At 36.8% G+C, this 14,663-nt stretch overlaps 1 protein-coding gene across 1 annotated transcript in view; it reads right to left on the reverse strand.

The window, feature by feature from the left end:
• The window catches only part of COL12A1 (collagen type XII alpha 1 chain), a 155,637-nt gene that overhangs the window by 58,931 nt on the left and 82,043 nt on the right, over window positions 1-14,663 (reverse strand). The window contains exons 27-35 of the mRNA XM_043999289.1: window positions 13,477-13,606; window positions 8,215-8,354; window positions 7,850-7,982; window positions 7,723-7,749; window positions 6,996-7,138; window positions 3,723-3,852; window positions 2,952-3,091; window positions 1,741-1,870; window positions 445-587 (exon numbers count right to left, since the gene is read on the reverse strand). Of these exons, the coding sequence (XP_043855224.1) occupies window positions 445-587; window positions 1,741-1,870; window positions 2,952-3,091; window positions 3,723-3,852; window positions 6,996-7,138; window positions 7,723-7,749; window positions 7,850-7,982; window positions 8,215-8,354; window positions 13,477-13,606 (1,116 nt within the window). The remainder of the gene's footprint in view (window positions 1-444; window positions 588-1,740; window positions 1,871-2,951; window positions 3,092-3,722; window positions 3,853-6,995; window positions 7,139-7,722; window positions 7,750-7,849; window positions 7,983-8,214; window positions 8,355-13,476; window positions 13,607-14,663) is intronic.

The following is a 14,663-nucleotide window of genomic DNA, read 5'->3' on the forward strand; positions in this document are numbered from 1 at the left end:
GGTATATTTTTAGTTATATAAATAACAAAGACACTTGAAGAATGAATAGGTAATTCACAAGTCATACCCACATTAGCCTGCTTCTTGGTGTTTCAAATGACCTATTTAAGCTCCTTAAATCACATAATATTTGTATTTGATAACTAACTCATATTTTCCAGTGACTGCCCTTTCCTTAGTATTCCCTATATTGACTACACCTGTCCCAATTCATTAGAAATACAACAAAAGATCCCTCCATGTAGAGTTGAGCATGCTTGTGGTCTGCTCACTCTGAGTCTAGTATACTGCCACATGACTACACTCATCTGGAAATGATGTTTCCACTGCAGGCAGTGCCATGCACACAACTGGTTTATTGTTACTGGCCAGTCTTCATGGCAGGAGGTGCAACGTGGTCCACAGAAATCTCTTGCTGAGTTTTCAGAAGACAAAATTACTTACAGATTCTGAAGGCCTTGTGCCAGTCTGGGGAGAATACACAATACGATACTGCTGGACAGGTCCGGGTGCAGGTTCCCAGCGAACATCAAGGGTATTTGGCGTGGGATTGTACACTTGGACATTTCTCGCCAGACCTCTTACCACTAGGCAAAGGAAAATGGAAGCATATTTCTTAATTCTGTTTACACACGACAAGTCTGTATTAGTAGACTGCCAGGGCTCACAAACCACAATAGGATAAAATATTGCTCTCCTTCAGTTTCAGAGTTCCTAAGTATTGAATCAATCTTAAAACCCTTTAGATCCAACTTTCCCCTAGAGTGAGCCAACCTAACTCGTTTATTTGGGAGCACTGTCTCAAAGAGGAACAGGGCAATGAACATGGGCAAGGGATAACTTTTTTTCTTAACAGTAAAAATAGAATACCCTGGCAAAATAGCCCAGTTGTTTGTTAAGGAGAAAGTAAGAGGGAGGAGAATTAAAACGCAACATTTATACTTGTGATTATATCCCCATACTTAATTTTTTAAAACCACAAGAAGAATGCTCACAGCTTTTGATTACTGAGCAACATTTGCTATTAGCTACCAGATATTAGCTATCAGACACCAAGTTTCCATTCTTCACTCATACATTCAGCAAAAACATAATGAGCAACTAATAGGTTTCACATACTGTGGAAGAAAATGCTTAGAGAGAGGAAGGAAAGGGAGACAGCCAAGAAACAGCCAATTTTAATTGACCCCACTAATTGCAGTTAGTAAGAATAGACAAAGTTTTGATTGAAAGAAAACCCCAAAAGTACAGCTATTAGCTAATAACTTCAGATTTCTCCCCATGAATCTTTTACCAGAGGAAACTAACCATTTCAGAATCTTTGTCTCATTTTTACCAACAAGTACTAAAAAGGGGAGAAATGTAGGCACACATATACAAGATTCATTAAAAAAAAATACTACTGACAGTAGAAACACCATAACTGATTTTCTTTGATGGAAAAGAGAAGCAAATTGTACTTTAATACCAAGAAGATATTCATCAGCAAAGCAGAACCCTGTGAGATGAAATGACAAGGTATACACATTTCAACCATTCACAGTTGTTTGCATGAGCATCAATTACAAAACATTCCTTAGCACATATTTACAAGGCCAAAAGCAAAACATCAATATGTCAAATTGCCAGTGAACTTGCTGAAAGTATCTTTAAATCTATCCAGTGCTCAAATTGTTATTCCAAGAGAGTGGGCATTGCCTTTATAAAAGAGCTATTTCAGTACATTTAAAAATAACTTACATGTTCTTCCAGTGTCTGAAGTTCGCCCACCATCCCCTTCAGTATAAACTGGGACTACTGTAACTGTATAAGGTGTATCAGGTTGCAGGTTCCTCAAAATAACATAATTGGTATTCCCTGGAGTTGTTACCTAATAATTTGAAAGAAGCACAAGGCACTCAGATTCAATAATGGGGAACTCTATATAGTCTTGTCTGTGAAGAATTTAACTTAAAAATTTTATTAAATGAATTAAACTTCAACTCCACCTGAATTCATTCTACTTATTGTCACAGTGACCTTAACTCTCCAGGTATCAGTCAAGAGGGTTGGACTAAATGACCTTTAAGATCTCTTGCAGTTCTAAGTCAATGATTCTATCTCACATACACACACACACACACACACACACACACACACACACGCACACACACACACACACGCACACACACACACACACGCGCACACACACACACACACACACACACACACACAAACTAAACTCAACTCAACAGATGCCAGGTTCTATAAGAAGGATCATATATTTCATGCTTAGCTTAATCTAAGATCAGAAGAAGAGCTGAAAGGTATATTTAACATTATAAAGAAGTAGAAAGTTGGGATGGGGATAATGATAATGATGATTATAATAACTAACATTTATTTAGCACTTACCATATGCCAGGCACTGTGCTAAATGTTTTTAAGTTATTATATCATTTGATCCACACAACAAAGTCTGAGAACTTCAATTTGAATCTTGGCTCTACCACTTACTGCCTGTATAACTGGGGAAATAAGTTTATGTCTCTGGAACTTGGTTTCCTGTTCTGTAAAATGACAGAGCTGGAGTTGCTAAAAATGTACTTCCAGTTCTAAATCCCATGACCTAGATAATGTTGAAAGGGTAGAATACATTCCCTTTTCTGATAACTCAAGACCCAGAAACCAAACATTACTACATCACTATATAATGGTGCCAGGGCCCTGTGAAGGGCACATATCTGAGTCTTGTCATTTCTTAGAGACCAGAAGCAAGAGGTCATAACTGACCCTATACCATTAACTGTTCTCCCCTCTTCCACCTCTCCCACCTACTTATTCCTTTGCCAAAACCTACTGAGTGAGCCATCCATTCACTATAAATTAATAAACTGGGTGATTCATTAGCCCAGTTTTAAGTAATTCTTGTGAAGTTCAAATGGGTTAAAAAGATTCAACAGAATAATTACCATTTCCTCTGGACCACCTGCAGTTGGTGCATAGAAAACCTTATACTGTCGAGGATTGCCCTCAGCATGATCCCATCGAACATTCAGTGTGCTGGTTGAAGGATCATATACTCTCAGGTTCTTCACAGTATTGAGAGGTTCTGAAAGGTGCATAAATCACAACTGAGTATGTTTCCTTTTTGTTTTACCAATATTGGACACTAATCATAAGCTTTTGGGAACTTAGAGTCAATGCTTCCTTCTTTCACTACCCCGAGATGCTACTTCCCCGAAGTACTTTTAACTATAAAGCATTGGTTCGTTTTTTGGTCTTAATTTTATTATTAACAAGAAAGGCAGCATGATCTAATAGAAAGCCAGCCTCAGAGTTCAGAAGGAATAAACTCCAAGTACAGCCTCTGACACACAACAGTTGTGGGACCCTGGGCAAGTTGTTTCTGATCTCAGTTCCCAAGTTCTCCAGGATATAAATTAAAACAGTGCTGCTGATCTCTATTGGTGGATAGTTTCCACAAGAAGAGTTCCCTCGCACTAATAAAATTATAAGTCTAGAGCAGATCAATCAATGAAATAATTCAGTTCAATAATATTTCTTTTTAGTAAGTACAATCTTTCCATTAAAAATAAGAAAAATAGAGAGATCATCACACACTGAGCATGTAAGCAGTGCTAAAGGCTTGAAATCAGACAAGTAGTATCTAATATATAGATGTGATTTTGCTCCAGAGAAAGATCAGTGAAAACACTATTAGGAAAGTTGGGTTCACTTACTGGTCTTGCCTCGGCCGGTCATCCTTCCTCCTTCACCATCAGAATACAAAGATGAGACGGTAATTGAGTATGGGGTATCTGGTTTCAGCTTCTGTAGAACCACACTGTTTTGCCTTCCTCCTATTGTGGTCTTGGATCAAAGAGGGACAGAGGGTTAAAGTCTTGATGTTCTTTTCTGTTCATACTAATCTATCAGAAACAGTATGACAGAGGTATATTGTGTGAATGCTTATTATATTTTAGCAGCAAGCTTAATGGGAGTCATTTTAAATATAGTTTTATTGTCAGACTTATAATGCACATGTTTTGCTGTATGTTACATCTCAAAGCATGGAAAGGCTCTCAGCCTTGAAACTATGATCCAAAAAAGGGATCTCATCTTCTCAAGGACAAAACAAAACATATTTCAGAGCTGACTTACCAGAAAGTCACTTGTAATTCAGCTGCCATCAAATTGCTTTTCTAATTGTTTTCATTTTAATAAGAATTTTCTTATTAATCTCTCCCTCCCCAAACCTTCCAATTGTGCAATTTGTTTAAATTCTCAAAAACAAGTCTCTCAAGACATAATCTTCATAATCTGAGCTGCCACCCGATTTCAAAATCCCTGAGAATGGCATGGCCTTGTAGACACCACACCATTGAGGACTGAACTCATTATTAACTTATGTTTTGTCTTTTTTTTTTAATATAATTCAGAGCCACACTAAAATGATTCAGCAAAAAAGCTAAAATTCCTTTTTTGTTGTTCAGTCATTTTTCACTCATATCTGACTCTGCATGACCCCATTTGGGGTTTTCTTGGCAAAGATACTGGAGTAGTTTTCCATTTCCTTCTCCAGCTCATTTTAAGATGAGAAAACTAAGGCAAACAGTGTTAAGTGACTTGCCCAGGGTCACATAGCTAATAAGTATCTGAGATAAGATTTGAACTCAGGAAGATGATCTTCCTTTCTCCAGGCCCAGGGCTCTATCTACTATACCACCTAGCTGTCCTTAAAATTCCTTGGTGTTTCCAGAAGAAAAAAAACAACACACAGCCACACCGGCAGCTTTCACCAAGTAAACTAAGTGACTAACACTTGCCAGGCCACATCTAGAAAAAGGTTCACAGTGAATTTCATGATACCAGTCTTGTGGTATGAAGTCTTTCAATTTCCTCTAATTATGGAGGTTAGCTTTTTATTCATTGCTCAAGGCCATCTAGTTATCTTGCTGTTGAAAGAAAATTTGTCCATTTTGTTAACAGTCTACTGAATTCAGATGTTTATGCCATGCTAATTAAAATCTCATGAAAATGGAGAGCTGCCCACAATGAGTAAGCATTTGGACATCTGGATGCTTTATTTCCAGTCCAGATGTTTTTAACTTAGTACTCATCCATTGAAGTATTCTAAATTTCAGATTAATCTTGCAATGAAACATTATAAGCATCTTTAACAGGAAAAGAATTAATAGGTCATGTTTCAATCAATTATATTTTTTGAGGTTATTGGAGACAATTAATGTAATTATGACACATTTAAAAATAAATAGTGACCAAAAAACCTGAAAAATATATCAGTGAATACAGTAGTTTTGTGAGCGGTCAGGATAGATTTCTGTCTACTAAGGAGCAACTTGAGAAGTTCTGGAAAAGTTGTTCAATCAAAATTACCTTCCCTACTGGCCACTAGTAGAAATTCTACCTGTTAGAAATCCATGCCTTATTAAGTAACTAAAAAATTAAGGTGCAAATATCCCTAAATAGGTTAAGTCATTATTAGCTGACACCTTAACATTAGGAATTTGTTTTCCAGAGTCTATCTGATCATGAAACCTAAGGGCAAAGTCCAATATAACTGTAGGACATACTACCCCATGTAGGACATACTGCCCCATGTGAATGAAGGATCAATAAAGGAAGGAAGGTTAGATTTTAAGAAGAATGATGAGAAGGCAGCAAAGACAAACTTGGAATCAAAAAATTTGAATTTCAGTCCTTGCTCAGAAACTGAGATGAATGAAGTTAGCCCAAGTCACTTCTCCCTAGGCCTCAATATCCACATCTGTAAAATGGGGGAAATGAAGTTGATGACATCTAAGGTTCCTAAGTCATAGACGGGATAAGAACTCTCCAGTTTATATTTTTCTTAAAAGACTGAGAGAATATGGCCAATCTGTAAAATCACCCCGCAAAATAGGGGCAGCTAGGTGGTGCAGTGGATAGAGCACCGGCCCTGGAGTCAGGAGTACCTGAGTTCAAATGCGACCTCAGACACTTAACACTAGCTGTGTGACCCTGGGCAAGTCACTTAACCCCAATTGCCTCACTTAAAAAAAAAAATCACCATCCAAAAATGGTTAAACAGTAAACACTGCACTTAGAATCAGAAGGTCAGGGTTCAAATCTGGGGTCTGTCAATCACTAGATTTTGACATGGGCCAAAGTATTTAACCTCTGTGGGCCTCAGTTTCTTCATCTGTAAAACCAATACCTACAGGAGGTAGCTAGGTGGTGCAGTGAATAAAGCACTGGCCCTGGATTCAGGAGGACCTGAGTTCAAATCCAGACTCAGACATTTACTGGGTGTGTGACCCTGGGGAAGTCACTTAATCCTCATTGTCCTGCCCCCCCCAAAAAAAATTAATACCTACAGTATCTAACTCACAGGGTTAAAATTATAAACCTTAAAATACTATACAAATGTACTATACACATGAGATGATCATGGGTTTGTTCACCATATCTTAGAATACTTAGAATACTAGTACAAGAATACAACTTTTGAAATGTCAAAGAAACAAACTTGGGATAAATAAAATGAAATATACTTCACATGGAGACCAATAAACTTGTGGAACATGATAATCCATGAAAAATACAGACTGAAAACAAATCATAGGGAAGCATCTCTTGAGCTGGAAGAAATCTCAAAAACCATTGAGTCCAATTCCCTCATTTTACTTTTTAAAAAATTCCAAAGGCTAAAATAGATTCAAAAATATTTAAATAAATTCATAGGTAATAGATCCAAAATAGATAGCTATGGGGAGTTTAGATATGTTGAGGTTTGTCCCCAACTTCTAGCTGACATCATGGAAGGAAGCTATAATCTGTAATGAAAATGTCTAATGATTCCATTATACAAAAGAGCTAAGTAGGCTGGATAGTTCATGTATCTGGCTTAGGATTGTAACTCATATTCTTCAATGCAAAGAACAGCTTATTAAACATGGGAGGTGGAAGGAAGATAGAATGTCCCAAAGAACAGTACTTGTCAAGTTAATTACCGTTTGTTCAGGCCCGTCTCCTGTGGAAGGCTGGTAAGTGATTCTATATTTCTGCACACGCCCACTCGCAGGATCCCACTTAACAGTCAAGCTTTTGGATGTTGCATTGTACACCTGAAGATTTCGTGGACCACTTTTTGGAGCTAAAAACAAAGTCATTAATGGCCAAAGTAGATTATTCAAAAGCATTGCCCATTCCTCCCATAGAAATATATGTACTCCCCCATCCCATTCTCTGTGACATGAGGGAGAAAGAGAAAGAGAGAGAGAGAGAGAGAGAGAGAGAGAGAGAGAGAGAGAGAGAGAGAGAGAGAAATCAGTGGAAGCTTTTACTGTAGATTTAAATTTGGCCTGGTCTCCTGTCAACAAATAATTGTAATTAGTGAGTTCCAAGTCATTTATTAATGAGCTTCACCAAAGTAAGCCTTTCTAAGAGTAAGTCATTGAAAATAATCCATTTGGGGCAGCTAGGTGGCACAGTGGATAAAGCACTGGCCCTGGATTCAGGAGGACCCGAATTCAAAGTTGGCCTCAGACACTTGACACTTACTAGCTGTGTGACCCTGGGCAAGTCACTTAACCCTCATTGCCCCGCAAAAAAAAAAAAGAAAGAAAAAAGCCATTCAAAGCCAACCACCGTAAAAAGAGGAAGATTGACTTAAATAAATGATTTTGTTGTCATTTTGATTTTTTAAATAATGGAATTTATGGAAATTCAGCTTCTTACCTAGAGTCGTTACAGGTACTGCAGGCACTAGAGAGAAAACAAGTATTTGGAAAATATTACATATGTATCTTGGACTCTAACAATGAAGAATATGAAACCAAATCACATTTGAAAAACTCAAGCTTACATGTCCGCTCACTGCTGGTAAGGTCATCACTTTCTGATTCATCAGGATAAATGGCAGTAACAGAAACTTCATAGAGTGTGTTTGGGTTCAGATTTTCAAAAACCAGAGTATTTTCATCACCATTTAAGATAGTCTTAAGAGAAAAGAAAAACCAGAAATAAAATTCAGCCATAATTTTTAAATTAGTGAGCCACATACACAGTGACAGGTTCTTGAAAATATTTGGCCAGATTCATTTCTCTCATGCAATGAGTTTCAAATGCTCGTAGTTTAAAAAGACATTAATCTGGCAACAGAGTTATTATGCTACCTTTAAGACAAGGCAAAATATGGTCTGAGCTAATAAAAATGTTAATCAGTCCTACCTCCATTTTTTCTGTGGCTCCATAAGGTGACCATGTCACTCTATAGAGAGACACATCTGAAGCTCCGTGATCCCATGTTCCTCTGAAACTATCAGGTGTAACTTCAGTAAGTCTCAGGTTAATTGGTGCAGGCACAGGACCTGTTGGGAGGAGAGACCAGAGTATTTTTTAACATGGTCCTCAGTTTAAGAGGCAATTTGGTCTTACAGGTAGAGAGCTGGCCTCAAAGTCAAGAAAATCTGAGTTTAAGTTTCACCTCTGACATATATTTGTGTGACCTTGGGCAAGTCACTTCAACTCAGGGATCTAAGCAACTCTAAAGATTATAAATTGCTGAGAGGTGCCAACATGCATTGGTAGGGGGAGTTTCCTCATCCAGTAATTCCCTGTGCCAATGAAACCACAGGTCTAATTTCCTGTTCCTCAGCCTAAACACAATGTAAATGATTTTTTAAAAAATTTCCAATGGACACCATCAAATGATCTTCCAGTCGAAAACTGAACAAAATCCATATCCATCAAAGAAACATAACCATAACTAATTCATATGTATATTTGTACATGTATGTAAATGTCATACATCACAATGACAACTTTTAATGCAACTTTTTAATAAAGTTTCTCTGAGCCCAACCTTGATTTAAAATGATCAAATTTGATGAGGTATTTTAATATCCTATATTATGTCTTATTTTACTGAGTAAGACACAAACACCTATCACACATTCACTTTATTATCATAGCATAAAGGAGTATATTTGTTTGTGGCCTTCAGAAATCATGCTTCCAATTCCAAATTGTAAACAAACAATGTTTCTTTACTTTAAAATGAAGGCTACATAGCAATGAGTCCTATTGGCATAGTGGATAGAGGGCTAGATTTGGAGTCAAGAAGACCTAAGCTAGAATTTTGCCAATGACACTTACTAGCATGTGTCCATTGGCAAATTATTTCACCTCTCCAAGAGGTAAATATCTATAGTACCTACCTCAGAGGTTCATTGTGAGGCTCAACTGTATTGATTTTTTCAAACTTAAAAGATTATATAAATATAAGCTTATATAATAAATCACAACCACAAAACGTCTTGCTTTTAGAAAAAAGCTGAATCCACTCAATTTTATCTCCCAATGAGTGGATTGTCATACTGTTCCCACACTACCAAAAATTTATATATGAATCCAGAAATTTTCATAAAGGAAAGATAAAATATAGTGCAATATAAATGCACAATTAAGTTTTTTAACTGATGTCTACCTTTTAAAAAAGATAAATTTAAAAATACTGCATGAACCAGACTACAGATAACAAAGCTAGGAAGTGTGAATGGCAGCTTAGAGCTCTACATTTTATTAGCTACTATAATAAGACTGCTGTTAAAATAATTATGAACATCTGGCAAATGCCTTGAACTTTCTCTTAATTTTCCATCAACCTATGTAACCTAGTAACAAATGAAAATTACAGAATGTCTAAAGCCATCAAAAAAATTGTTTCTAATGACTCAAATAAAAAGCTCCATTGAGATAAAGGACCACCAAAATTGCTATTTTACTAAAATAGGGAACAACACTATAACAAACACAATTACAAAAGCCAATTGCTATTAATTCCACACTGTGGAAATACCCAAGAGTTATGATATTTTACATCATATTTTCCCCATAATATTTCAATACTTTAATGAATCTATGATCTTTTCAGGGTGATACTCCATCCCCTAAAGGTAGATTGCAAACACGTCAACAGTTTCTTATCTTCACAGATTAAAAAAAAATTACAGAATTAGAAGGGATTTAAAAAGCAATCTGCTAGGTGATGCAGTGGATAGAGCACCAGCTCTGGAGTCAGGAGTGCCTGAGTTCAAATCCGGCCTCAGACGATTGACACTTACTAGCTGTGTGATCCTGGGCAAGTCACTTAACCCCAATTGCCTCACCAAAAAACAAAAACAAAAAACAAAACAAAACAACAACAAAAAAAAGAAATCTGCTCCAACCCATACCCAAACAAGGGTCATGTGGTTATTCACCCTTTGCCTGAAGAAGATCATGGAGGAGCCCACAACCTTAAAACGTAGCCCATCCCACTTTTCAACACCATTCATTGTCAGGAATTATGTCTTTATATCAATCCTAAATTTGCCTTTTTGTAACTTCTATACCCTTACTCCTAATTTTCTCCTCTTTAGCCAAGAAGAACAAATCTATTCCCTGTAAAAATATTCCCTTGAAATATGTAAAAAGTACTATCCTTTCTTGGGGCAGCTAGGTGGCGCAGTAGATAGAGCACCAGCCCTGGAGTCAGGAGTACCTGAGTTCAAATCTGGCCTCAGACACTTAACACTTACTAGCTGTGTGACCCTGGGCAAGTCACTTAACCCCAATTGCCTCACTAAAAAAAAAAAAAAAAGTACTATCCTGTCTTCCTTAAATTAAACAACTCTAATTTCTTCAACTGACCTACATAAGATATGATCCTTCACAATCTGAGTTACCTTCCTCTGGATGCTCTCCAGCTTATCAATGCCCTTCCTAAAATTCTGTGCTCAGAACTGATTTCTAATATTGCAGTCATGATATGAGCCAGAGATGATTATGGGAGGATTATCACCTCCCTGATCTTGGAAGTAATGTGGTTCTGTTAGTGCAGTCCAAATGTACATTATCTATCTTGGTTGCCATATCAATCAGTCAATTAGCCTTTTTAAGGATCTATTGTGGAGGGGCAGCTAGGTGGCACAGTGGATAGAGCACCATCCCTGGATTCAGGAGGCCCTGAGTTCAAATCCGGATTCAGACACTTGACACTTACTAGCTGTGTGACCCTGGGCAAGTCACTTAACCCCAATTGCCTCACCAAAAATAATAATGTATTGTGGGTCAGACATTATATTAAGTATTGATAATAAAACACAAAAATGAAATAGGCCTTGTCCTCAAAAAACTTACAATCTACCACAGGAGTTAACAAGAACCTGTACACACATATCTTGTATAATCCTTGTCCATATCATTCCATAAATCCTCCATAGAAGATCTGCCCAATGTGTTGGAAGTCTTTCTTTTGGTATTTTAACATTTCACAAATAGCAGTACAATATCCACCTGAGCCATCCATCATCCTCACCTTTGCTACATTCACAACCAACTTACTTCTCTACACAGTAATCAAGGAATAATGTCCAGAAAAACAAGGTTTCCTAGAGGAGATAATGAATTATCAAATCCCTTTTCTCTTAACATCTCAAACAAAGCATTCCTGAATATAAAGATAAATTTTATTTGCGTGTTGCCATCTATACTTTGGACTCCTAAGGATACCTGAGTCTATTGTCCTATCCATTATACCCTCTTTGGGAGGCATTTCCCAAAATCAGTGGGGGTCTTTTACTTCTTCCTATTCTCACCTTATATTCTGCCCTTGATTTTCACCCATGGTGTTTTCTACATTACTAAGTGCTAATAGCATCTGTTGACTAATGGCTCTTCCTGCCATTAACAACAATCAGTATTTTCCCAAAATCTGCTCACTGGGTAAATAACCGGAGAGAGTAACAAGATGAGAGAGGCAAAATGGCAGATTTTAACTCCATATAAAGAAAACTTTCCTCACATATGGTTCAAAAGTAGAATGGGTCATCTAGGGAGATGAAGAGATTACTCATTACTAGAGATATTTGAGTTGAAACTAAATGACCATTTGTTGGGGCTGTTGTCAAGGAGATTCCTGTGCAGAAACACATTGAACCATATAACCTCTGAAACTCCTTTCCTATTCTGAGATTCGGTGATTCTAAGATAAATTCATAGAATAAAAGAGGTAGGATATAATGAATATGAAAAGAATGGCTATAAGAATGTGAGATTGATCTAAAGAAATGTCAATAAACCACAAAAGAAAGATAACAGTTGAATTACCAGGAAACAGTCCGAGGGCCAGGAAAACAGTACTGCCCTTTAGTGTGAATTTAAAAAGTAGTTGAAGGGGGGCAGCTAGGTGGCACAGTGGATAAAGCACCGGCCCTGATTCAGGAGGACCTGAGTTCAAATCTGGCCTCAGACACTTGACACTTACTAGCTTTGTGACCCTGGGCAAGTCACTTAACTCTCATTGCCCCACAAAAAAAAAAAGTAGTTGAAGGAGAGATATTAATTATATTAGTAGGTGAATAAGTGGAGAGAGGCAATTATTAAAAAGAGAAATGGGTAGTTGATTCAGGGAATAGTTTACTCAAGGAAAGAGAAACTGAATAAGTTAGTAGGAAAATAAATATTTTTAAAATAGAAAATACCAGATGAATACATGAGAGAATGAGTAGGCAAGTGGAAAAGAGGATCTATTTAAATAACACTGGATGGAAAGGTAAGAAAAAGCACTGATAAGAGAAAGAGAACTAAATACTGGTCCAGCAGGAAAAGAAGTTAGATGATTGATAGGATATGTACTTGTATCATCAACTCATTTCAAAATCACCTGTGTCCTTCCCACAAGACTATAGTAGTCATAGGTTGCCAGTAACTACATAGCTGAAAATCAAATCAATGAGAATACATTCAACCTTTCATAATTAACACAAAGATGACACTTGTAATCCACCACTAAAAGGATATGAACTTGGAGTCATCTTTCCATCAATGGCAATTTGTAGGCACTGAGTCATAAACACACTCCAATGGGGACTGAATCCATGACCAGCTTTAGTTTTCATTGGTGCTATGTTCTAAACAACTGAGCCACAGATGACATTAGTTAATTACTAATTGTTGTTGTTGTTCACTCATTTCAGTCATGTCCAACTCTGTGACCCCATTTGGAGTTTTCTTGCCAAAGATACTGGAGTAATTTTTCCATTTCCTTCTCCAATTCATTTTACAGATAAGGAAACTGACACAGCTATAAGTGTCCAAGGCCAGATTTGAACTCAGGAGAAAATGAGTCTTCCTGACTCCAGGCCTGACATGCTATCTACTAAGCATCCTTGATGCCCTTGATTACTAATTACTAAATAATAATTACTTAACTAAGTAGATTAGTAATATTTAATTACTAAACAGAAATCATGCAGCTAATATTCAGTTTTGTATGAGAGTTTCCAGGTATAAAAAAAGCTTAAAATTAAGGGGAAAGTTGCTATATGAAATAGCTGTCACATATGTTCAGTTACCTAACTTACATAAATTGCTTTCATATACATTTATTTATGTTCATTATTCATGTACTCTTTTTCCAATTGTCTATAAGGAAATGAAACATCTTACGTGTAGTTTCTTGAGCACTCACTGGAGGAGATTCCCCTTCATCATATACTGCCACAACATTCACCGTATAAAGTGTTTGTGAAATCAGATCACCAAGAGAAGTCTTTGTCCTTGATCTATCTACTTCCACCTATAATAAAAATAGGAGTAGATTTTCTTTAGAGAACTTTGGTTCTAACCATATGGTTATTGTTCATGTTCTAGAATGTCAGAATTATGATATCAGAAAAAATTGGCAATATTCAAGTTAGCACTTTAAATGTTTACACCTCAATTTTCCTCCACTTACTCTGGGATCCAGTGACTGGCCTCCTTTGCAATTTCTCATGCCAGACAGTCTGTCTCACCATTCCAGGCATTTCTATTAGCTGTCTCCCATTCTTGGAATTCCCTTCCTCCTCATCTTTGCTTCTTGACTTCCCTAGTTTCCTTCAGGTCTCAGCTAAAATCCCATTTTTTTGTAAGAAGTTTTTTCTGGTTCCCTTAATCTTAGTGTCTACTCTCTTAGATTATATCCTATTTATCTTGTGTATATTGTTTGTATGTAGCTGTTTGTATGTTGTCTCACCCATTAGATTGTGAACTCCTTGAGGGTAGAGACTGTCTTTTGACTTTCTCTGTAACCCCAGAATTTAGCACCATGCCTGAACATAATAAGTGGCCAATAAATGTTTGTTGACTTGATTTGATTTCAGAGGTTAAGAATGATATCATAAAGATTTATAACCCTTGTAGGGGTAAACCACTTAATAATTTTACACTTGCCAATTACTGTAAATCTTACTTGTACATCATTTTATTCTATTTTTTGAGAGTGCTTTAATACATAGTATCTTGCTTAAACATCATAACATGACTGTCAGATAAATTAAAACTTGTCCTCCATCTAATGTCAGAACCAGAAGAATACTGGTTTTTTGGTCCCAATCCAAGTCTCCTTCTATATGATGCTTCCTTATGACAGTCAGGTAGTGAGACTTTCTAATGTAAAGAGCACCACTCCACCCACTCTATGAATGCTTAAATTGCTACTTTGATTCTAGTAGGTAACATCAAGTGGAAATACCTACCATATCTCTAGTCATTTGGACACCCAGAAGTTTCTCATGGCTAACACTGAAGCTTTGAAATTGATACAACATGCAAGACCAATGATATAACTAAGAGTTTCTGTTCCAGGAACAATA

Source organism: Dromiciops gliroides, chromosome 4, assembly GCF_019393635.1.
Source record: "Dromiciops gliroides isolate mDroGli1 chromosome 4, mDroGli1.pri, whole genome shotgun sequence".
NCBI classification, from domain to species: Eukaryota; Metazoa; Chordata; class Mammalia; order Microbiotheria; family Microbiotheriidae; genus Dromiciops; species Dromiciops gliroides.